This window comes from Mastigoproctus giganteus, chromosome 8, assembly GCF_048544385.1.
Source record: "Mastigoproctus giganteus isolate SK-2022 chromosome 8, ASM4854438v1, whole genome shotgun sequence".
NCBI classification, from domain to species: domain Eukaryota; kingdom Metazoa; phylum Arthropoda; class Arachnida; order Uropygi; family Thelyphonidae; genus Mastigoproctus; species Mastigoproctus giganteus.
The window spans coordinates 85,989,461-86,011,741 of NC_143582.1; the positions used below are offsets into that span (position 1 = coordinate 85,989,461).

The 22,281-nt window shown below is 36.6% G+C and overlaps 1 protein-coding gene across 1 annotated transcript in view; it reads right to left on the minus strand.

Annotated features, from left to right (window-relative positions):
* Positions 1-22,281, minus strand: part of LOC150081696 (zinc finger MIZ domain-containing protein 1-like) — an 811,610-nt gene that overhangs the window by 266,839 nt on the left and 522,490 nt on the right. The window contains exon 7 of the mRNA XM_090378811.1: positions 13,622-13,939. Within this exon, the coding sequence (XP_090234937.1) occupies positions 13,622-13,939 (318 nt within the window). The remainder of the gene's footprint in view (positions 1-13,621; positions 13,940-22,281) is intronic.

A 22,281-nucleotide genomic window follows, 5' to 3' on the forward strand; every position in this document is an offset into this window, starting at 1 on the left:
TTTAGCATTGAGCATGCTCAATGCTAAATCCATTCTTCCTCTTGCTCAGAATAATCGCTTGAGAGGCCATAAATTCAAATTGAGGAAAGACAGTTGTAGGATAGATGTGCGGAAGTTTGCCTTTAGCCAGCATGTGGCTGATTGCTGGAACAAACTTCCATCTGTTGTTGTAGAATTTGATAGCTTAAATAGATTCGAATGGATAGGTGAAATTAGATGGGGTTTTTTTTGTTGATACTATATAAGCTTGCTTTCTTGCATCATGTGCCTTTACTAATGCTAATTCTACTGCATATGGGTAGCAGTAACCCCAGAGTGATGTACCAACTGTGAAGTACAACACTCAGTGTAGTGGAGAATGAAAAAGACCTGGGAACAAATGTGCAGTCAGATATGAAGTTTTCTGAGCAGTGCAGCCAGGCAGCCAGAAGAGCTCATAGGGACTTTTCAATGATAAACAGGAATTTTGCTAGAAGGGATAAGGAGGTGATTATTCCTTTGTATAAGTCAATGGTCAGGCTATACCTTGAGTGCTGCTTACAGGTCTGGAGGCCTCATTTTAGGAAGAATGTAGAGCAGCTGGAATGAGTACAGAGAAGAGCAACAAGATTGGTGAGGAGAACTAACAGTTGCTCTTACCAAGAAAGGCTTGCAAATTACAGTGTCTGGAAACTAGGCACTTCAGAGGTGATCTGATTAAAGCCTTCAATGGTTTGAGCAAGCTCAATGCTGATGGGATTCTTCCTCTTGCCCAGATTACACACTTGAGAGGACAAATTCAAATTGAAGAAAGACAGTTGTAGAATAGATGTGAAGAAATTTGCCTTTAGCTATTGGTGCTTGATTGCTGGAACAAACCTCCATCTGTCATTGTGGAAGTTGACATTAAATAAATTCAAAGAACTGGACAAACTTTTGGAGCAAATGGATGGGTGAGATGGTGAAATTGGAAGCTTTTATTTTTTTTTGGCTGATGCTGTTGAGCTTGCTTTCTTGCATCACAGGTCTCTACTAATGCTAACTGCTTTAGTCTGTAGTATCAACTTTATATTTAGAGTGGCCTTCATGTATTGACAATACAATGACACTTCTCCAATCCAGAAGAATCTCTCCTTTCACTAGACTTGGGAGATGCACATTATCTTGCTGCCTCATTCAAGATTACTGGGTACATGCCATAAATATTGTTATTAGCATTTTAGCTTTAGCAGAGGCATATGATGCAAGAAAGCAAGCTTATGCAGCATCACCAAAAAAAAAAAAAAAAAAAACTCCCATTTGACCCCTCCGTTCGTTCGAAATACCTGTCCAGCTGAGCCTTAAATTTATTTAGGCTATCAACTTCCACAACAAGGGATGGAAGTCTGTTCCCACCAACCAATTACCCATGGGATAAAGGAAAATTTCCGCACATCTATTCTACATCTGTCTTTCCTCAATTTGAATTTATGCCCTCTCAGGTGATTATTCTGAGCAAGAGGAAGAATCCCATCGGCATTGCACATACTCAAACCATTCAAGGCTTTATACACCTCTATTAGATCACCTTGCTGGTGCCTAGTCTCCAGACACTGTAATTTGCAAAATTTAAGCCTTTCTTTGTAAGAGCAACACTTTGTTTCATTCACTAATCTTGTTGCCCTTCTCTGTACTCGTTCCAGCAGCTCTACACCCTTCCTAAAATGCCTCCAGACCTGTATACAGTACTCAAGGTGTGGCCTGACCATTTCCTTATACAAGGGAATAATCACCTCCTTATCCCTGCTAGAAAAATTCCTGTATATCATTGACAAGACACCATGAGCTACTCTTGCAGCCCGTCTGCACTGCTCAGAAAACATCATATCTGCCTGCACAATTACCCCCAGGTCCCTTACATTCGGTACCACTGTCAGTGTAGTACCACAGAGTTGATACGTTGCTCTGCGGTTACTGTTTCCCATATGTCATACTTTACATTTGTCAATGTTAAACTTCATTTGCCACCTCTCGGCCCATCTGCTCAACCTTTCCAGATCCTGTTGCAGCAGCATAGCATCAGTAGTGTCCTTAACAACCCTGCCACCCTTCATGTCTGCAAACTTGGACATTAAGCTTGATATACCATCATCAATATCATTTATAAATACAGAAAACAACAGTGGACCCAACACTGAACCCTGAGGGACACCACTAATAACATTAGTCCACGATGAGCAGTGTCCATTGATTAGCACTCTGTGTTCTAACCCCTCAACCACCCCTTTATCCATAGCAGCAATTTGCCTCCAATGCCAACTGCTCCAATTTGTGCAGCAGTCTTCCATGTGCAACAGTATCAAAAACCTTTCTAAGATCCAAATATATAATATCAAAGTTATTCCCTGCATCCAGTTCTTTTGTGACTGCATCATAGTATCCAATTAAATTGGTCAGGCAAGACTTTCCCTTAACAAAACCATGCTGTGTCTGAGCTATAACTGAAGTCTTGTCTAGATGATCCTGCAATGCTTCTTTAACCAGTGCCTCCATTAATTTTCCTGGAACAGAAGTTAAATTCACAGGTCTATAATTACTTGTGTCAGCCTTTGATCCTCCTTTGTGAATTGGGGTCACATTTGCACATCTCCAGTCTATGGGTACCTCCCCTGAGTCCAAAGAAGCTCTCATAATTATGGCTAAGGATTTGCTTACTTCCTTTGCTGCATCCTTTAATATAACTGGGCAGATCCCATCCACTCCAGTGGCTTTCTTGTGTTTATCTTCAACAATTTCTTCTCCACTTTACTCTCGGTTATTACAAAATCATCTAGCTCACTGCCAGAGTTTACATCACCTCTGGCATTCCCCTTTCTGAATAACTCCTCATGTTTGAATGTAGATTCAAAATACTCGTTTAGTTTGTTAGACACCTGAGCAGGATCCTCAACTGTTGAACCATCAATTTCCACCTGACCAATCTGATTCATCCCTTTCCTTTTAGAGTTTACATAAGTAAAGAACTCTTTGCTGTTTTTCTTTGCATCCTTTGCCAAAGATTTCTCGTAATCAGCCTTCGCCTGCCTAAACTCCTTTGTAACTTGGTTACAGATCAACTTATATCTGTCATAGGCTTCTGTGTCACCCATTAATTTATATGTATCCCATGCATTTTTCTTCTCTGCCATACGTCTCCTTAGTTCATCTGACATCCATTTAGGCCTATACCTTGAACAATATTTCTTAGTTGGTATGTAAGGCCTAGTAGCTTCCATGATAAGTTCTTTGAATGCTTCCCATTTTGAATTTGCTGTTGGTAGCATCATCAGTTGGTCCCACTGTACAGCATTTAAATACTGTCTCAGACCATCATAGTCGCCTTTTCAAAAGGAAAAAACCTTCCCTTTACCCCTGATGGTAGTTACCTCTTTTGAGTAATTCCCACTTCAGCACACTGTGATCACTGCCACCTAGTGGTTCCTTTATCTGCAGATTCTTAATGCATGAAGAATTACTATTGATAATCAGATCAAGAGTATTACTCCCACTAGTTGCCTCCCGAACATGCTGATGTAGAAAACAATCATCCAATAAATCCACAAAAGCCTTGCTAGTGTGTGAGTGACCAACCCACAAATTCCAGTCAATATCTGGTAAATTAAAATTCCCCATATAAGACTCTCTGATTTACTGGCCCACTCTATTTCCCTGTACAGTTTCTTATTATACTCATCAGAGTCATTAGGCCTATAGCACACTCCTACTCTCAATTTTGATCTCCCAGTGCTTATGTCACACCAAACTGACTTGACACTTCACTGTCCAGCGATGGTGACTGGCTTCACTTCCTTGGATTTTATGTTTCTTAACTAATAGCATAACCCCTCCTCCCTTCCGTACACATTGTACTCTCCAAATTCCAGTTCTGCATTTCTTATTTCTGTGTGACACCACGTCTCTGATATCCCAACAATATCTGCCTTTGATGTTTTGAGCAATACCCCAAATTCATCAAATTTATTTACCAAACTCCTATACGCAAGTATACATGCACCTGTTCCTATTCTTAGCTACCCTAACACAACCCATGTGTTTATTTGTTTTGCAATGACTCCCAGCAGTCTCTTAAATACCCTGTATCTTGTTTTCCAGGCTGCTGCTCATTCCAATAGAAGCAGTGGAAGAATCACTTTCACTTCTGCCAGTGGCTACTTTTAATCTATTAGTCCTTGTATCCCCCCCCCCAAGCTAGCAGTTTTCCAACCCACCTTACACTGCCTCGATAGCATCAGCAAATATTCTTGTTATTTCATACTAGTCAGCCTCAATCATACAGCCTCTCCTCACTAAGGGTCTTTCACCTGTAAAGACCAATGCAACAGATTTGCCCCTTCATGTTGTGTCAGATGTGATGGTAAAGAGGATTCAAGATTCCTTTTTGATTTGAATTCAAACAATGTGTGTTGGCCTGTATACATTAAAAGGTTACAAGATTACCTGGCAGAATATCATAGGAATAGGTCACAAGCCTTGTTGCTTTCAACCATAATTTTGGAAATAGCAAACACTAAGTGGATGTTTTGTGAATTCAATTGCTACTGCATGAACAATGCCATCTAGATATACTTTATTGCATCCCTGATTGATTCTTAAATGATTGTAGTAGTGTCAAACTCTGTCACATATCTGAAGGCATTCCAATCAGCTAAATTGATCCTTCACCATATCCTTGATTGGTGAAATGGTCTCCTAATTACACAGAGTAAATATCACAGGGAAATGATCCTATCAAAAGATTTTCTTTGACCTAAGGTGTGGAGAACAGAGAAAAATCAATAGCAGAATACATGCAGGCAGGAATGTGGATAACAGTTTCAGAGTCCACATTTAGGAAGAGCAAACTCTATAGTTATAATCTAAGCCCACCAATCAATGTCTGCCCCAACTCCACATGGTTCCCTTAGCAGTAGAGCAGAGGAAGGAAATTACTTAATGAGTTCAAGGTTTGTGTGGAATGATGGGGGGGATGTCATTCCCAGATGGCAAAACCCTACTATTATGATACAAATTATAGCTGCTTCTAAGACGGGACTAAGTGGAGTAATTTAAAAAGAGGTATGGTTAGCCACAAGAATCTCTTTTTTTTAAAAGGAGACAGTATTCATATGTCCCTTTTAAGCAAATTGGGTCATATTTAAGGAGGGCCTTAGTCAATATTATAAATAATGGAGTCTTGGAAATTCCACTGAAAGAATTTAGCCATTATTGGCTAGACCTACCTGTGTATTTCCAAAGGTAGAGGAGGAGGGTGTTGAATGGGTGTTGGCTACATGTACTAAGTTTAGAGAGTCTTATGGTGTCTCTTCTTCACCTTGACACTTTGTTTATTTATTTCTTTTTTTATTTTCTTCAACATTTGGTTTTGAATATTAAAAAGAAGCTCTTGCCATTTTTAACATTACATTGGTAAGACACAGTAACTAGAAGTCATTGGACTATAACTAATGCCAACATTTGATTGAACTTGGTGCATTATGGTATTGTTACCCATGCACCACAAAAAATGAAAACAAACAAACAATTCAGCTACAACATACTGTATAAGGATAACTTATGTGATATGTATGACTCTCACTATATGGATTTCTATTGGTCTGATTTGCTAACATTTTGTTAAAGGTGGAAAAGTAAGAAGTCCTGATAACGGGAATGCAGTTGACTGGAATTTTTGCAAGTTTCAAGAAGTTTTTGAGAACTGATTTTAGTTTGTGTTCCAACAGCACACTTCCCTGTAACCTTCTGATAAAAATTAAGTTTGTTTCTATTTATTTCTTTTACCAGTTTTCTTACTCTTGATACAAAATATTTGGCTGTATTTCTTTTTCCCACTTCTGGTATACTTGAGAGCAGGCAGGAGGATGTTCTCCTTGACAATTAATATTAGTTAGTTTTGTAGCTGATCATTCCTTGCTCTCATGGTCTGCAGTGCCATGTCAAGCACATACCAGAGCATCACAATGGGCCATGTATAAATGTCCACATTTCTGGTAATTAAAATAATATAAACAGTTTGATATATGAGATCATAATATGCAACATAAGTACCTGGCCATTATGAATTTAGGAGATGCAGGCAACTTGAATGAATGAGAATTCTTCTTGGAACCAGATACTCATCTATAAAACCAAATACTCTTCTTCTTGGTATCTCTCCTTGAGAATTATTTACAGTATATCTGCTTCTCAAAAATGCTGATGAGATCTCATTCTGAAATTACACTTTGTGATGAATTTAGCATTTCATATGCTGTTATTACTGTAATGGATATTCTCACAATAGGAATACTGTTTGGAGGAGCTGCTCCAATGGTCTCATTTTTAGGGATGATGGCACATATGCATAATGAATCTGTCTTCATCCTGTTTGCCCACATGTAATAATTTGACTCTCATGGTCAGATTTTCATGAAATTTTATATTTGGGCCTTGTCAAAAGATTTGTCAAGCCATTCCAAATTTCATTAAAATCAGACCAATAAGAAATATGAAAATTTGTTTTTTTTTTTCTCTATCTATCCTCATGTAATAACTCGACTTCCAATGGATGGAATTTCATGAAATTTTATATTTGTATTTTCCTTTTGGAAAGGTTTCTTGGGCCCTCCAAAATTTTATTAAAATTGGACCAAGAGATCCAACAATAACTATTTCTTTGTCCATCACACATAACTGAACTCTCAATGGATAGGTTTTCATAAAATTTTATATTTAGCTTGCTTGGAATGATTTATTTAGCCTTCCCAAATTTTATTAAAAATCAGACCAATAGAAATTCATCCAGTGAGAGTCATACATACCATATAAGTTATCCTTATACAGTACATTGTAGCTGAATTGTTTGTTTTCATTTATGGTACATGGACAACACACACCATAATGCATCAAGTCCAATACTGTAGCTGAAGCACTTGATATAATGTTTGTTGCCATGTGCTGTTTGGAGGAATGAACAGCAATGTGGCAGATGCACAGAAACAAAATTTTCTCAGTTTGCAAATAAAAGTTATTGCTTTTTTTTTTTGTTAAAAATCATGAATTATTACTATTTGCTAACGTGCCTGAAATGTGATGCGCTGCTTTCATTAACTAAATTGTTTCTATCTCAATTAAGGGATCTCTAGGCAACATCTCAACCATTCTGATTTCCAGGTTAAAAGACTGAAAATCCCTCTAAACCAGAAACTGTAACTTTTTCCACTATAGGTACCACTTTAAAAATAAACATGGTTTTGGGATTGACCTAATTTTTTTAGAACCTCCATCTAAAATAAAATACAGTGGTTGTAGAAATATAATTTTTTTTTTTTTATTATTATAAAAATAAACACATTAGGCAAATGCATAAAAATTTAAAGTAAACTTAAAAAATATATCATGAGAGTAATTCATGAGATTTCTGGCATCGATGTTCTCTACAAAATTAAATTAAACTTTTATTTTTGTGCTTCACAATTGACCAAAATATGCTTTGTAACTGATCATTTACCAGCCCCTGCTCTAAACCCTCCAGAATGAAAAAGCTTTGGTGGTTGAATACACAATCAGTAATCTAGGTACTGGAGAAGTTATTGCTTCTGTTCTAGATCTAAAATTAACCTGTTTCATGTCCTAAATTTTCTCAGAGGGAGTCTCAGATTTTATATTATCAGGATTCATACGCATTTATTTTACTCTGGTGCTTCGCCTCTCCCACCTAACACAGAAGCTAAAGTATTGCCTGCTACACAATAAACAATAAGTGTACTTGGATATGAATGTTTGACACCATATCTACACCAAGCAGTCTGAATCCTCTCCGACAGAGTAAGAGTATAGCATCAGCACAACTTACCCTTGCAGGCAACCTTACTAGTCATCACAGGATCTCTGGTCTTGTTGAATCAACCTACTAGGCAATCATGGAACTCTTGTCAAAGAATACACTTTGACCCATGCTGAAGCACATGGGCCAAACTGAATCCCCCTTTCCAAATTTTCATGGATTACAATGACCAGAAAAGCATCCAGGTTTGAAACCTTAACTGTAAGTATCAGATCCAAGCAATGCTAATCTCGAGGACCAATAGCATTAGTAACTTTAACCACATACAAGGGCCCACATTAAGGGAGGGAGGGATGGAGCAAGGCAGGAAAGTTACAGAAAGAGCAGATTTAATTGCCTGCAAGAAGACAGTATAATAAAAGCACACTTTCGGGATTCTGATTAGCATTCTTTTGATACAAGGTCTGGAGGTAAATATCCAAATCTTAAGAATTCACGAAGTCCTTTACTGCCATTTTCCATAATGGCAATAAGGACGTTAAATATCAAGAAATGTTATATTTCATTTGATAACCTGTAATATGCAGAAGCTGGGACAACACCTCACATCTCAAAAGTTGCTCAAGGAGAAGCATTAACCACCACACTCATAATTTCATATCCAACATATCACTTTCATATGTTTTAATATTTTAAAAGAGTCATTTAAAATAATGATGCAAAAGTAACACAGGAGTGCAGCAGAGCAGCACATGAATTTGAATTTACCATGGTTCAAGCCCATATGATTGCTAAATATACAGTTAATGTTACTATCCTTGTCAAAATCACAAGCTCCTGTAATCTATATGGTTGTGTTCAAGTATAAACAAAACACTTAGTGAACTTTGTTGTTTGAGTGAATGCTACATTTTCGTTAATGGAATGAAATATTTCAGCAGCTGATATAATTTTGTTATCATATAATTAATACATATAATTTTGTTATAATTTCAAGCTTTCATATTTTGTTTTATTATTATATGTTTTCCCATTAATAATTTTATTATCAGAACGTTTATTTAATTATCAATTGTTGTTTGCATGAATGCTACATTTTTATTAATTAACCAACAGATAGAAATTGTTGTGCAGATGATGAGAATATGTATAATTTTGTTATTTTTTCATGTTTTTCTGGGTTTTTTTTTGGGGGGGGGAGAGGGTGGAGGAGTTATGGTTTGACTGGTTGGCTCAAAGGATAAACAAGCCCAAAATGGCTGAAATTAACTTCCTTAGATGATTATATATACAATAAAAAGAAAGCAATACATTAAGTGTAATAACAGACAAACTAATGCTTATTTTTTTTTGTTCATGGATACCACTGCAGATATGCCAGTATAAACTATATGCTAAGTAGTTCAAGTCTGCAAGTACCAAAATTTAATTTTCTACATATTCACCACCACTCTGTATACATTTTATCCACTGCTGAAACAGAGCCTGCATGTCCTCTCATAAAACTTGTTACCAATTTCCAAGAACTGCTTTTTGGTACCCACAATGACATCACTGTCATTGGCAAAGTGTTCCTCTTCCCTCTAAGACCAAACAAGTGAAATTCTAATGGTGCATGACTGGAAATGTATGGAGAATATGACAGAACAATCTATACAAATTTTGCAATGGGCTCTGGGGAGAAAATTGCCTTTCTTCTCTGAACTCATTCTTGCAATTCATGTCTTCAGCTTCTTCAGTGTCTCCACATAGCAAGAAGAATCGATAATGTCTACCCATTCCAGGAAATCCACAAGATGACTCTTCTGATCACAAAAAAAAAAAAAAAAAAAAAAAACACACGCAATATTGCCAGTGGATGGCTGAGCCTCAACTTTCTTTTTTTATTGGTAAATCCTTATTTTGCCACTCCACAGACTGTCACTTTCACTTCAGTTCACAGTGGTGCACGCAAGTCTAATCTTCTGTGAACACTACCAATAAAATTTTCAGCCATAGTCTCATATAGTTCCAGATCATCAGCACATGCCTGCATTCTCTGCTCTTTGTGATCTGGTGTTAGCATTTGTAGAATACAAGTGGCAAACCATTTCCTGTACCCCAAATTGTCCAGAAATTCTTCAATTCATTAAAGCTTATTTCCCACTCCCTTGTATACATATCCCATCATAATGCTTCAGTCTTCATGAATCAGTTTATCCACTCTCTGCCATCACTGCAGTACAAGGACAGCCTAAACTTGGCATGTCTTTCAAACCACTACTACGAGCAGTAACACATTAATTTAGTGTGCCTAACTATGCTCACGCTGACTCGTTTCCCATAAACATTCTTCAAATATTGCTGAATTTCAATGGGCACAATGTTTTCTGCACTAAGGAACTTAATAACACACTGCTGTTTCATACACATATCAATGTCACTCTCCATTTTCACAGACTACTACAGTCCTCCCATCTAGTCAACACTGTCAAAACTTCCAGAATATTGGAACACTATTACACTATTACATTTTGTGTGCAACATTACGCACACATGAAAAAAAAAAAAAAAACCTGGCAGCATTAATTTTGGTACAGCCATCAAAGTTATTTACATTCTGCACTTTTCCTTCAAAGCACCTGAAACTTAAGATTATATAAATGAATAACTATTTTGATATATTTTATTACACTTTAGCATTAAGTTCCAATATTAATGAAAATACTTATTTATCTAGTTAAGTCATTAAAGCAGTTTAAAATACACAGACTTTCCATAAGTAAATAAAATAGATACCCATGTTTATAAGACAAAATTTGTTGTGGATAATTCGGAGTTAGTGAGCAAATGTTTAATTTGTAACCATCATTTCTTTATCAGTCTCCATCAGAACTATTCAGTGGAAACTGATAAATGCTAAAGTCATCACTAATTTACAAAAAAATATATAGAAGCCTAAACTGTAAATTTTAAAAAAAAAATGCCAAAGAAGGCAAATATTGCATTTTTTTTTTAAAACATATGGAAAGAACTTTCACTGACAACTTCATTTCTGTGATCAAACTACATGGTCCATACCACTGAGTCTATGACTACTGACAAAAATTACATACTTATTCCAGAAAAAAAGAAGTTAGAACTTATTCAATTTTTGAAAAAAATAAACTGAAGTAATGCTGCCACTACCTTATGAAAGGATTGGAAGACACTTTTAAATTCATTCACAATCCAGAAATTTCAATATAAGAAATACGATATTAGACTATTAACACAGCAAAGGCTGGGATAGAATATGGCATTTGCCAAAAAAAAAAAAAAAAAAAAAAAAGTGAAAATGACTTATCAGAAAATATGAATTTTAATATTCCTTCGGTATATTTTTTGCTTTTTCTCACCAATGGTTTTGTTGCAATTTGTGAAGCATTTAAAAAAAAAAAAAACAGATCTGAGTATCTGACATTCTGCATACACCTATGTGCTGGTTCATGTAACAACAGGCTTATGCATTTATTGAGAATGCCAAATTTATAATAAAATGAATATCACTGGTCAGAAAAACTACTTCTAGAGGGACATAGATGTCTAATATTAATTTTTATTTTTGGTTTCATATCTTACATGTCATTGTTTCAGTTCGAAGCATGCTGATTGGATTATAATTTTCAGGTGGATAAGGTAATTCAGATAAGTTTTTGGGCAATATGTTTAGTCAACTGTTGTTTTAATGTTGTCAGTGGACTTCATATTCTGAACAGCTCATCAGGTAAGTGGAATTCTTATTTTAATTTTTCTAAGTCTTCTTGCCATTTCTTTTATTGCTAATGTTCAGCCAGCTACCACAGCTTCGTACTCCAAATACAGCAGTCACTAATGGGCTACTGATTTGTTGATCTGATTCATATTATCATGGGTTGATTGCAGAAATTCAATTAAGTGCAAGAAAATGACAGAAGCAAATCTGACTCTCAGATTGAAGATGCATTTATGTAAGATGCATTTATGTAAGCTTTTATTCTTAAACTTTCATTTTAAAAAACGTTTAAAAATAAATTCTACAGGCTATCCCTGTGTGCATTTAAATACTCATAAAAATATCTCTAGCTGCTGAGATAATTTATAATCCTGGTTTAATGTTAATTTATAATAAAATAAATAAAAAAAATAATAACTAAAAATTATATTATTTCTTCTTATATCCACTATATTGTTAAGATAACGAAACCATTAAGAAGTGCTCAATTTTAAATTATTTACTGACATTTTCATGGTATCATAGAGGATTCAGATGTGCCAGTTGTGTGACTTTTAAGTATGCACTAGCTAGTGGGTTAAGCTGCTGCCCAAATCTAAAATCCATACTAAACAATGCTGAGAATTCAACAAGAACCTTATTTATATTGCACTTCCATTAGAGGAAATTATTAAACTTCTCTGTTCCTTGAAAATCCATTAGCAAGTACTGCCCTTATGCCCTCTCTTTCTTTCATCCTCAAGGTATTATATTTATCTTTTCTTCCCTTAAACAGAAATATAATCATATTCTCTATTAATTTATTCCTCAAAATCAACTATCTCACAATCACTACTTTAGTTCCATCTCCTGTTTCTATTTATTTCAGCCCCACATACCCAGCTACCTTTGCACATGAGTTTTAGTGCTACTGCTTCAGGAGCAAATCCATGACCTCTTGGTCTCTTCTGATTTTAACAGAATTTATTTATACTGAGAATTTCATATGACGATTTAATGCTTATAACTGTGGGCATCTATTCAGTTATGAAAAGTCTGTGCTCTGTTAAAACAATATGAATAGATTTTAAATGTGCATTAAATATTCCAAATAAGATGAATAGAAAAAGGTCAGAAATGTTTTCTTTCAACACTTATGAATTAGTTATGGATAGTTCTTATAGAAAACATTCACAGTCCTGTCCACATTTCCAAAAACATGAATTCCTGGAGAAATGCAGTGAGTACAATATTAATAAATTCCTTCTAATGTAATGTCAACTTTGGAGAGATATGAAACAACAACATATATAAATGAAGATCCCAAAAAATACTTCATAGCACATATAAACAAAAATATGACTGCTGCCTGTAAAATTATCATTATGTGTGTGTGTGTGTGTGTGTGTGTGTGTGTGTGTGTGTGTGTGTGTGTGTGTGTGTGTGTGTGTGTGTGTGTGTGTGTGAGAGAGAGAGAGAGAGAGAGAGAGAGATTTAATAAAATCTGCTTCCTATAGGGCTGTTTCAATACAGTATTACTGGGACTCTTCCACAACATGAAAAGATCCAAATAACACAGTATTCATTTTACTGCATGTCCCCTTCCCATGAAAAGTGTCCCAACAATACTGTATTTATTTTGCCACCCTTAAGAGAGAGCTAGCAACTGGATACAGTAGATTCCAGCATTCCCTGTCAATACTACCGCAACTTCCTATGCAGCAAAGTTCCTGATTTGAACTCTTATCTGACAGTTATATCCATGTTTTCTCAAAATTAATCAGATTTCATTTTAATAAATGTCCAAACAGTGCTCATAAAGATGATAGTTTGAGGCTTTGTTTTTATATTAAATATTTAAATAGTGATGTCCTTGGAATGTGGACAGGAATAAATGAATGCCGGATAGCGCTAATTTATATAGTTTAACTTGTTTAAATGCCAAACCGGCTAGTTTGCTTAATGTTTTGTAACAGGTTGACTTCAGATCCTCAATGCATATTTTCACTGGAGTTATAAATGAAGATTCCAATTTAGCAGAAATTGCAATCATCTTTTTAACTGCTGAAGAGAAGAAGTATCCATGTCAAATACTTATACATTTAGTGAATAAGTCAAACTTCTCTCACCCATTATAACCTGGTGCTGGTTGCCTTGTTGTCATCCCCTGTGGGGGATACGTCTTGGGAGGAACACTTCCTGAAGCAGCTGGATAAGCTTGCTGGGTCTGAGAATAGGGCATTTGTGCCATGGTGGTGTGGGTATTTCCTCCAAAGGAACTGTGAGCAAGAGGACCACTCTGAGTGGTGGTGGTGACTCCCCAGACGGTAGTAACTACGGACAGCTGCTGTGGAGTTCCTTGGGGTGGAGGGCCATGAGGAGGGGGCCCAGCAGGCGCTGTTTGTTGCCAGCCCATCGTCATGGTCGAGTCACTGAAACAGGAATAGCTAAAAATCAGGGCAAAAAACACAAATTAATTTCTCGTTGGCCTTGTAGATGTCAGTGCATTTGTGATGATTGTGAGAGGTGAGTATAGGGATTGGAAAAATGGCAACGATGAGAATGACTGAAGATTCCAAAAAAATGAGTGCTTAACTGATGAAAGATTGAAGGAATTATAACGATTCACTTGCAAAATCATTAAAAATGATGAAATAAAATTGTTGGTACAAACATATAACTCGTATTACTTTAAAAATTACTGGAATATAGTGTTTCACTTAGCAATACCATGCTTACAATTTCCTAAGGAATAAAAAATACCTATACAAATTAACATTATTTATAACTATGATGATTAATATATATCTTGCAATTTAGTAACTGCAAAAAAAGAATTTAATTTTACTTTGAATTATGAAGCCCAAGTATCACTTGATTACTTTCACATCTCAATATTGGGTCATTCACACTTACAGAGTATTTAAAAAAGTATCACCCATACAAGTTATGTAAAAAATTTTAAGGAATTTTTAGTACTACACAAGTTGAACTAAACAAAGGAATAAAGCATTTTGAAACTCTTGTTACAACTTCTAAACATAACACTGATATGTCTTAGAAGTCTTAATTAATCTCTTCCCAATCTCAGGGATCCTCCCAACTAATTATTTAAATTTTAAAACTCACATGTCAGTCAAACACTGCAAACTAGGCTGCTGCAAATGAAAGTCTATTCTGTGGCAGAACAGTTTGTTCATTAGTTTTGCTAAATTTAGGGTATTTTTTGTGATAATTTGGAGGTTTTTTGCTTTATTAAACATTGCAATCTATAGTAAAGAATAATTTTTTGTAGGGATCTGTTTATTTTTGTGTTTATCTAAACATTCAGAAATTTGAAAGCAAAATTAGCTGATGCCATTGAAAAATTAGCATTAGTTCGGGCATGCGATGCAAGAAAGCAAGCTTATAATAACAGCATCAGCCAAAAATAATAAAAAATAAAAATACCTTTCCATTTCACTCATCCGGTTACTCCAAATGTTTGTCTAGTTCAGCCTTAAATTTATTTAAGCTATAAACTTCCACAACAACAGATGGAAGTCTGTTTCAGCAATCAACTACCTGCTGGATAAAGGCAAACTTCTGCACATTTATTCTACAACCGCCTTTCCTCAATTTGATTCTATGCCTCCTCAGATTCTTAATCTGACCAAGCGAAAGTATACCATCAGCATTCAGCCTGTTCAAACCATTCAAGGTCTTGTACACCTCAATCAGATTACCTCGCAAGTGCCTAGTCTCCAGATGCTGCAACTTGCAGAACTTAAGCACAACCCTTTGTTCCTCTCATCAATCTTGTTGCAATTCTCTGTACTCCTTCTAGCAACTCTACATTATTCCTAAAATGAGGCTTCCAGAGCTGTATGCAGTACTCACGGTTTGGTTTGACCACTGCCTTATACAATGGGATAATCAACTCCATGTCTCTGCAAGCAAAATTCCTATATATCATTGACAAAACTCCATGACCTGCTCTGGCAGCCTGTCTGTACTCAGAGAACTTCGTATCTGACTGCACAATTACCCCCAGGTCTTTTTCATTCTCCACATCCCTGAGTACAGTTTCACACAGTTGGTGTGTTTCTTTTGGGTTAATGCGACCCATATACAATGCTTTGCATTTGTCAATGTTAAACTTCAGTTGCCACTTCTCAGCTCATCTACCTAACTTTACCAGATGTTGCAGTAGCATACTGACTTTAGTGTCATTAACAACCCTGCCAACCTTTGTATCATCTGCAAACTAGGACATTAAGCCTGATATACCTTCATCAATATCATTGATAAATACACAAAACAACAATGGGCCCAGCACCAAACCCTGGAGGAATCCGCTAATAACATTATTCCACGTAGAGCAGTTTCCATTTATTACCACTCTCTGCCGTCTCCCACTCATCCATCCCTTTATCCATTGCAATAACTTACCCTTAATGCCATACCACTCCAATTTGTACAGCAGTCTTCCATGTGCAACAGTATCAAAAGCTTTCCTGAAATCCAAGTATATGATATCAAATTTATTTTTTTGCATTCAGTTCCTTTGTGACTACATCGTAGTATCCAATCAAATTGGTCAGACAAGACTTCGCCTTAACAAACTCATGCTGTGTCTGAGCTATTACTGCTGTCTTGTCTAGGTGATCTTGTAATTACCTCTTTAACCAGTGACTCAATTATTTTTCCCAGAACAGAAGTTAAACTAACAGGTCTATAATTATTTGATACGAAGACGATACGAAGGTTGGCAGGGTTGTCAAGGACACTACTGACACTATGCTGCTGCAACAGGATCTGGAAAGGTTGAGCAGATGGGCTGAGAGGTGGCAAATGAAGTTTAACATTGACAAATGTAAAGTACTACATAATGGAAACAGCAACCCCAGAGCAACGTATCAACTCTGTGGTACTACACTAACAGTGGTAGAGAATGAAAGGGACCTCGGGGGTAATTGTGCAGGCAGATATGATTTTCTCTGAGCAGTGCAGACGGGCTGCAAGAGTAGCTCATGACGTATTGTCAATGATATATAGGAATTTTTCCAGCAGGGATAAGGAGGTTGTTGTTATTTTAGTTTTTAGGAGCATTAGCAACTAAGGCCATATTGCTCCGAGATATGCGGTGGTCATTCCCTGACCTTTCCGCATCCTCCGTATTTGGTGGTGACGGGCTCGAACCCCGGTCTAATCAAGAAGCGTGTGCTATGCACTGCTGCTCCTTCCCACCTGGCTACGGAGGTGCCAGGGATAAGGAGGTGATTATTCCCTTGTATAAGGCAATGGTCAGGCCACACCTAGAGTACTGTATACCGGTCTGGAGGCCTCATTTCAAGAAGGATGTAGAGCTGCTGGAACGAGTACAGAGAAGGGCAACAAGATTAGTGAATGGAACAAAGGGGTGCTCTTACGAAGAAAGGCTTAAGTTTTGCAAATTACAGTGTCTGGAGACTAGGCACCAGCGAGGTGACCTGATAGAGGTGTATAAAGCCTTGAATGGTTTGAGCATGCTCAATGCTGATGGGATTCTTCCTCTTGCTCAGAATAATCACCTGAGAGGGCATAAATTCAAATTGAGGAAAGACAGATGTAGGATAGACGTGCGGAAATTTGCCTTTAGCCAGCGGGTGGTTGGTGGAACAGACTTCCATCTCTTGTTGTGGAAGTTGATAGCCTAAATAAGTTTAAGGCTCAGCTGGACAGGTATTTCGAACGAACAGAGGGGTGAAGGAAGTGGTTTTTTTTTTCCCGGCTGATGCTGCATAAGCTTGCTTTCTTGCATCAAATGCCTCTACTAATGCTAATTTGTGTCAGCCTTTGAATTCCCTCTGCGAATTGGGGATAAATTTGCTCACCTCCAGACAATGGGGACCTCCCCCGACTCTAAGAATGATCTAATAATTATGGCTAAGGGTTTGCTTACTTCCCTTCTGCCTCCTTCATTATAACTGGACAGATTCCACTGCCTTTTTTTTTTTTTTTTTTTAACTTCAACAATTTCTCCTCCACTTTGCTCTCAGTTATTACAAAATCACTTAGCTCCCTGTTAGAGTTTGATAAACTTCTAGCGTTCCCCTCTTTGAATAACTCCTCATGTGTGAATGTAGATGCAAAATACTCATTCATTTTATCAACTACTTGAGCAGAATCATCAATAGTCAGGACCATCTATGTTAAGTGGACCAATTCTGATTCATCCCCTTCCTTCTAGAGTTTACATAAGTAAAGAACTCTTTGCTGTTTTTCTTTGCGTCCTTTGCCAAAGATTTCTCGTAATATGCCTTCGCCTGCCTAACTTCCTTTGTGATGTCATTGCAGACTAGCTTCTATGTTGTCTGATAATTTACACGCATCCCATGCATTTTTCATCTCTGCCACGAGACTCATTAATTCATCCGACATCCATTTAGGGCTGAACCTTGAACAGTAGTTTTTGTTTTGGTTAGTATGAAAAGCCTAATAGCCTCTATGTCACTGAAGGCTTCCCATTTAGAATTCACCATTAGTAACATCATCAGTTGATCCCTATGTATTGAATTTAAAAAATGTCTGAGACCAATGTAGTTACCTTTACGAAAACAAAAACACTTCCCTTTACCCTTGATGCTAGTTACATCTTTAAGTAAATCCCACATCAGTACACTGTGATTACTATCACCTAGTGGTTCCTTTATCTGCAAATTCTTAATGCATGAATAATCACTGCTGATAATCAGATCAAGGGTATTACTCCCGCTGGTTGCCCCTCGAACATGTTGCTGTAGAAAACAATCCTCCAATAAATCCACAAAAGTCTTGCTAGCATGGGAGTGACCAACCCACAAATTCCAGTCAACATCTGGAAAGATAAAATCCCCTATCACAATTACTGGCCCATTTCTCTGCACAAGTGTTCATTATACTAATCAGAGTCATTAGGCCCTTAACATACTCCTACTGTCATTTTCCCTTTCCCAGTGTTTATATCACACAAAAGAGACTCTACATTGCACTGTCCACCCGTGTCAACTGGATGCACTTCCTTAGATTTTATGCATCTCTTAACTAACAGCATAACCCCTCCTCCCTTCCTGTACTGTCTATCCTTTTTGTGCACATTGTACTTCCCAAATTCCAATTCTGCACTGCTTATATCTGTGTGACACCATGTCTCTGATATCCCAACAATATCTGCCTTTGATGTCTTGATCAGCAATTGAAATTCATCAATTTTATTTACTATACTTCTAGCATTAGTGTACATGCAAGTATACATGCACTTGTTCAAATATAAGATAGTTTATCATACCTTTTTGTAGGAAATTTCTTCACCCGACACTCGCATCAAATCGATCTGGTTAATATATAATATAAAAGATCAAAGTTTGTAACACAATAATATCCATATTAAAAGATGATTAATTTATATGGTTTTTATAAAAGTAATCTTGTCTTCAATTTCCAATGTCCTACCAAGGAAGAGCAAAGTGGATGTACGTTAATCTACTCCAAACTAAACCCATCAGCAACGATAGACCAGAAACAGAAGACAATTGTCAAACTATATTAAAATATTTTAGACTGGACTTCTTTATACATGACAGGTTATTTCGTTTATGAACTGTGCTCACAAGAAGCAAAGTGAAAAATTTAACAATATTTATTTTTTTTATGAAAACCCCCAACACTAGAGGAATTAGAACTTATAGTACTTAGTACCGTGATTGGGTTGGAGGTTGAGAAGACGAAAGAAGATATTTGTTGACATGAGACTTGAACTTCTGTAGACTGTAATTTTCAGGAAATACGCATGAAGGAAGGTTGTTCCGGAAATGGCAGTTGAATGAATAAACAAGGAAAATGAACAGTTGGTTCTGTGAGTTTGAAGTTGGACAGTAAATGATATGTTGGCTGGTGGCGGCACGGGTTCGGATTGTTTTGAAAGAGAGAACGGGAATTATAGAAGCCAATTCAGAAGAACAGTGCCCATGGAAATATCTGTAAAAAAGGCATGCAGCAGAAACAGTAAGTCTGAGACAGCGAGTGGAGAGACTGTTAGAGAGGAGTCATTAATTAACCTAACTGCCCTCTTCTGAATGGAATCTATAAGCCTGAGAGAGGTTTTGGGGGCACCGCCCCAGATGTGGGAACAATATTCCATGGTGGGGCAGATATGCGATTTGTACGGAGTGAACAGCTGTTTGGAAGAAAAGTAATGCCAAGAGCGAAAAAGAAAACCAAGTTTTTTAGATGCAGAGGAAGCAATATTTGTAATGTGCTTGTGCCAAGAGATATTAGAAGTCAGGGTAATTCCCAAAAGAGATATTTTGCCTAAAAACCAGTGTCACCAAAGATAAGCATAGGATCAGAATAATCCTTTTTACGAGATATAAGACAAGACTGAGAAGGATTGATATAACTATTTTGAATTCTGTATTTTTGAAAATAAAATGTTCATATCATTGTCTTAGATAAGGAACTTTAGAACTTTACAACAATGGTATAAACAGTTTATTAATATTTTCAAAAATACTGAATTCAAAATAGTTGCGCAGCCGATAAGTAAACTCCAGACAATATTGAGGTGAGGAAACCAACCTCAGTCTCTAACATGGGGCGAACCAATAGTGCATAATGTTGCTTGTGTAAAATCCAACTCCTTTTACATCGGTTCTATCCAAAATTATCTTTCAATGCATTTACAACAACACCAGGCATCTGTGAGGGCGAAAAGGACAGGTGCATCTGAACTTTCCTTTCACGCTATCTAGGAGAACCATGTTTTTCTTTTTAATGAGGCTAAAGTAATTAATACACTGAATGAACAAATAAAACTCTTAATAGCCAAAACACTTCAAATGAAATTAAACTAATTCTATAAATGTGCGGAGACCATACACCATTTCGGACTTGCGGACCTTTACGCGCATGTGTGAATAGCGCGATTCACATTGGTTAACAAAAATAATCTTGTCATGGTGCACTAATTTAAATTATAAGAAAGTGGATATTGTTAAATTTGTCACTTTGCTTCTTGTGAGCATGGTTCATAACCGGAATAACCTGGTCATGTATAAAGAGGTCTAGTCTAAAATATTTTAATATAGTTTGCAATTATCTTCTGTTTCTAGTCTATCATTGCTGATGGGTTTAGTTTGGGGTAGATTGATGTACATCGGCTGCACTTTGCTCTTCCTTGGTAGCAGTAAGTAGACATTGGGAATTGAAGACAAATTTAGTTTTATAAAAACAGTAAAAATTAGCAATCTTTTAATATGGATATTATCGTGTTACAAACTTAGATCTTTTATATTATATATTAACCGGATCAATTTGATGTGAGTGTCGGGTGAAGAAATTTCCTACAAAAAAGGTATGATAAACTACCTTATATTTAAAAAATATTACTTAAAGTAGGAAGAATTGGGTTTCATCGCTCTTACATTTTGAAATGCACTTGTTCTTATTCTTAGTTACCCTAACACAGTCCAGGTATTTACTTGTTCCATAATGACTCCCAGCAGCTCTTGAAGTCCCTAGCAGCTTGCTCTCTAGGCTGCTGCTCATTGCAATAGAAGCAGTGCAAGAATCACTTTCTATTACTGTAATGGGAAGTTTGTAAACAGATCTGGTGGATAAATACAATTCTTGAATATTTTCTATTGGGAGATTCTAGGGGAATATAATTAATATTCTAGTTTCATAAATATTACATAATACATATACTGCTATAGCAGACAAGAATTATTACTGTACTAACATATCACATAACATATGTTTGTAGTTCAGTATTCAATTTGGTGCTGTAGGAATAATTCAATATTTTTTTTTCAACTAAGATTATGCTATGTCTAGGAGTAGAGCAATGCATATGACCCAGACCAGTGAGGGATGCCTTAGTTTGGTGGGGGGGGATAGCATCAAGGCTTTATTTCAGCCTCTCTAGACTGAATTGATTGACAAGGCTCTCATCATGAAGTCCCTCCTATTTTCATGTCAGGGCAGAAGTGCAGACACTTTCAATTTATTACTAACTTGAGACTTTTTCTTAGCACTGCACTGTCCTTGTTATGCAATTCCTCATAGATCTTATGTATAGCTTAGCTTAATGTTCAGCACTCACCTCATTGAGGTGAGTGCTGAACATTAAGCTAAGCTATACATAAGATCTAGTTATTACAATACAGCACATGAGGACTCCTTAAAAATCAAGAGGCAATTCCTCATAGTAATAATATTAAGAGTAGTACCAACATATATAACAATATCAGCTTTTGTGCACATAAAAGATGATGGCACTGCTCTACAACATCATCAACCTTAGTCTCTGGCAGACATAGCTGTTCTATTCCACCTATTCTTTTTACACAATATATTTCCCGATTCTCTGATGATAGTCGCTGATGAGTGCTGCTACACGTGGGAACAGAGATTTCTGCAATAGAAAATGTCTCTCTATTGTTTGTTACTTAGGCATGAACTCAAAGATTGGGCTGAGCAGGTGACTGTTTGATGGGTCCCTGTTTTTTACTCCTTCCAGGGCATCAATCCTGTTCTTCAAGTCCTCATATATAAGCCCATCAGAATTCTGAATTTATGTTGAACCTCCTCATGCTCTTTACAAAAAATGCTAACAAAGGCAGCCCTTTTGGCTGTTTCATGTCTAGCTAATAGAAATTTTTTGCAGAGACAACAAGCAGAAGACATTACAAAACCCTGAATCATAAGAACTACTATCAGCAGTTCTTTCCAGAGTCAAAGCATTCCTGCTGTTTTTAGCCTTTTTCTTCACTACTCTAGTCTGAGGCAC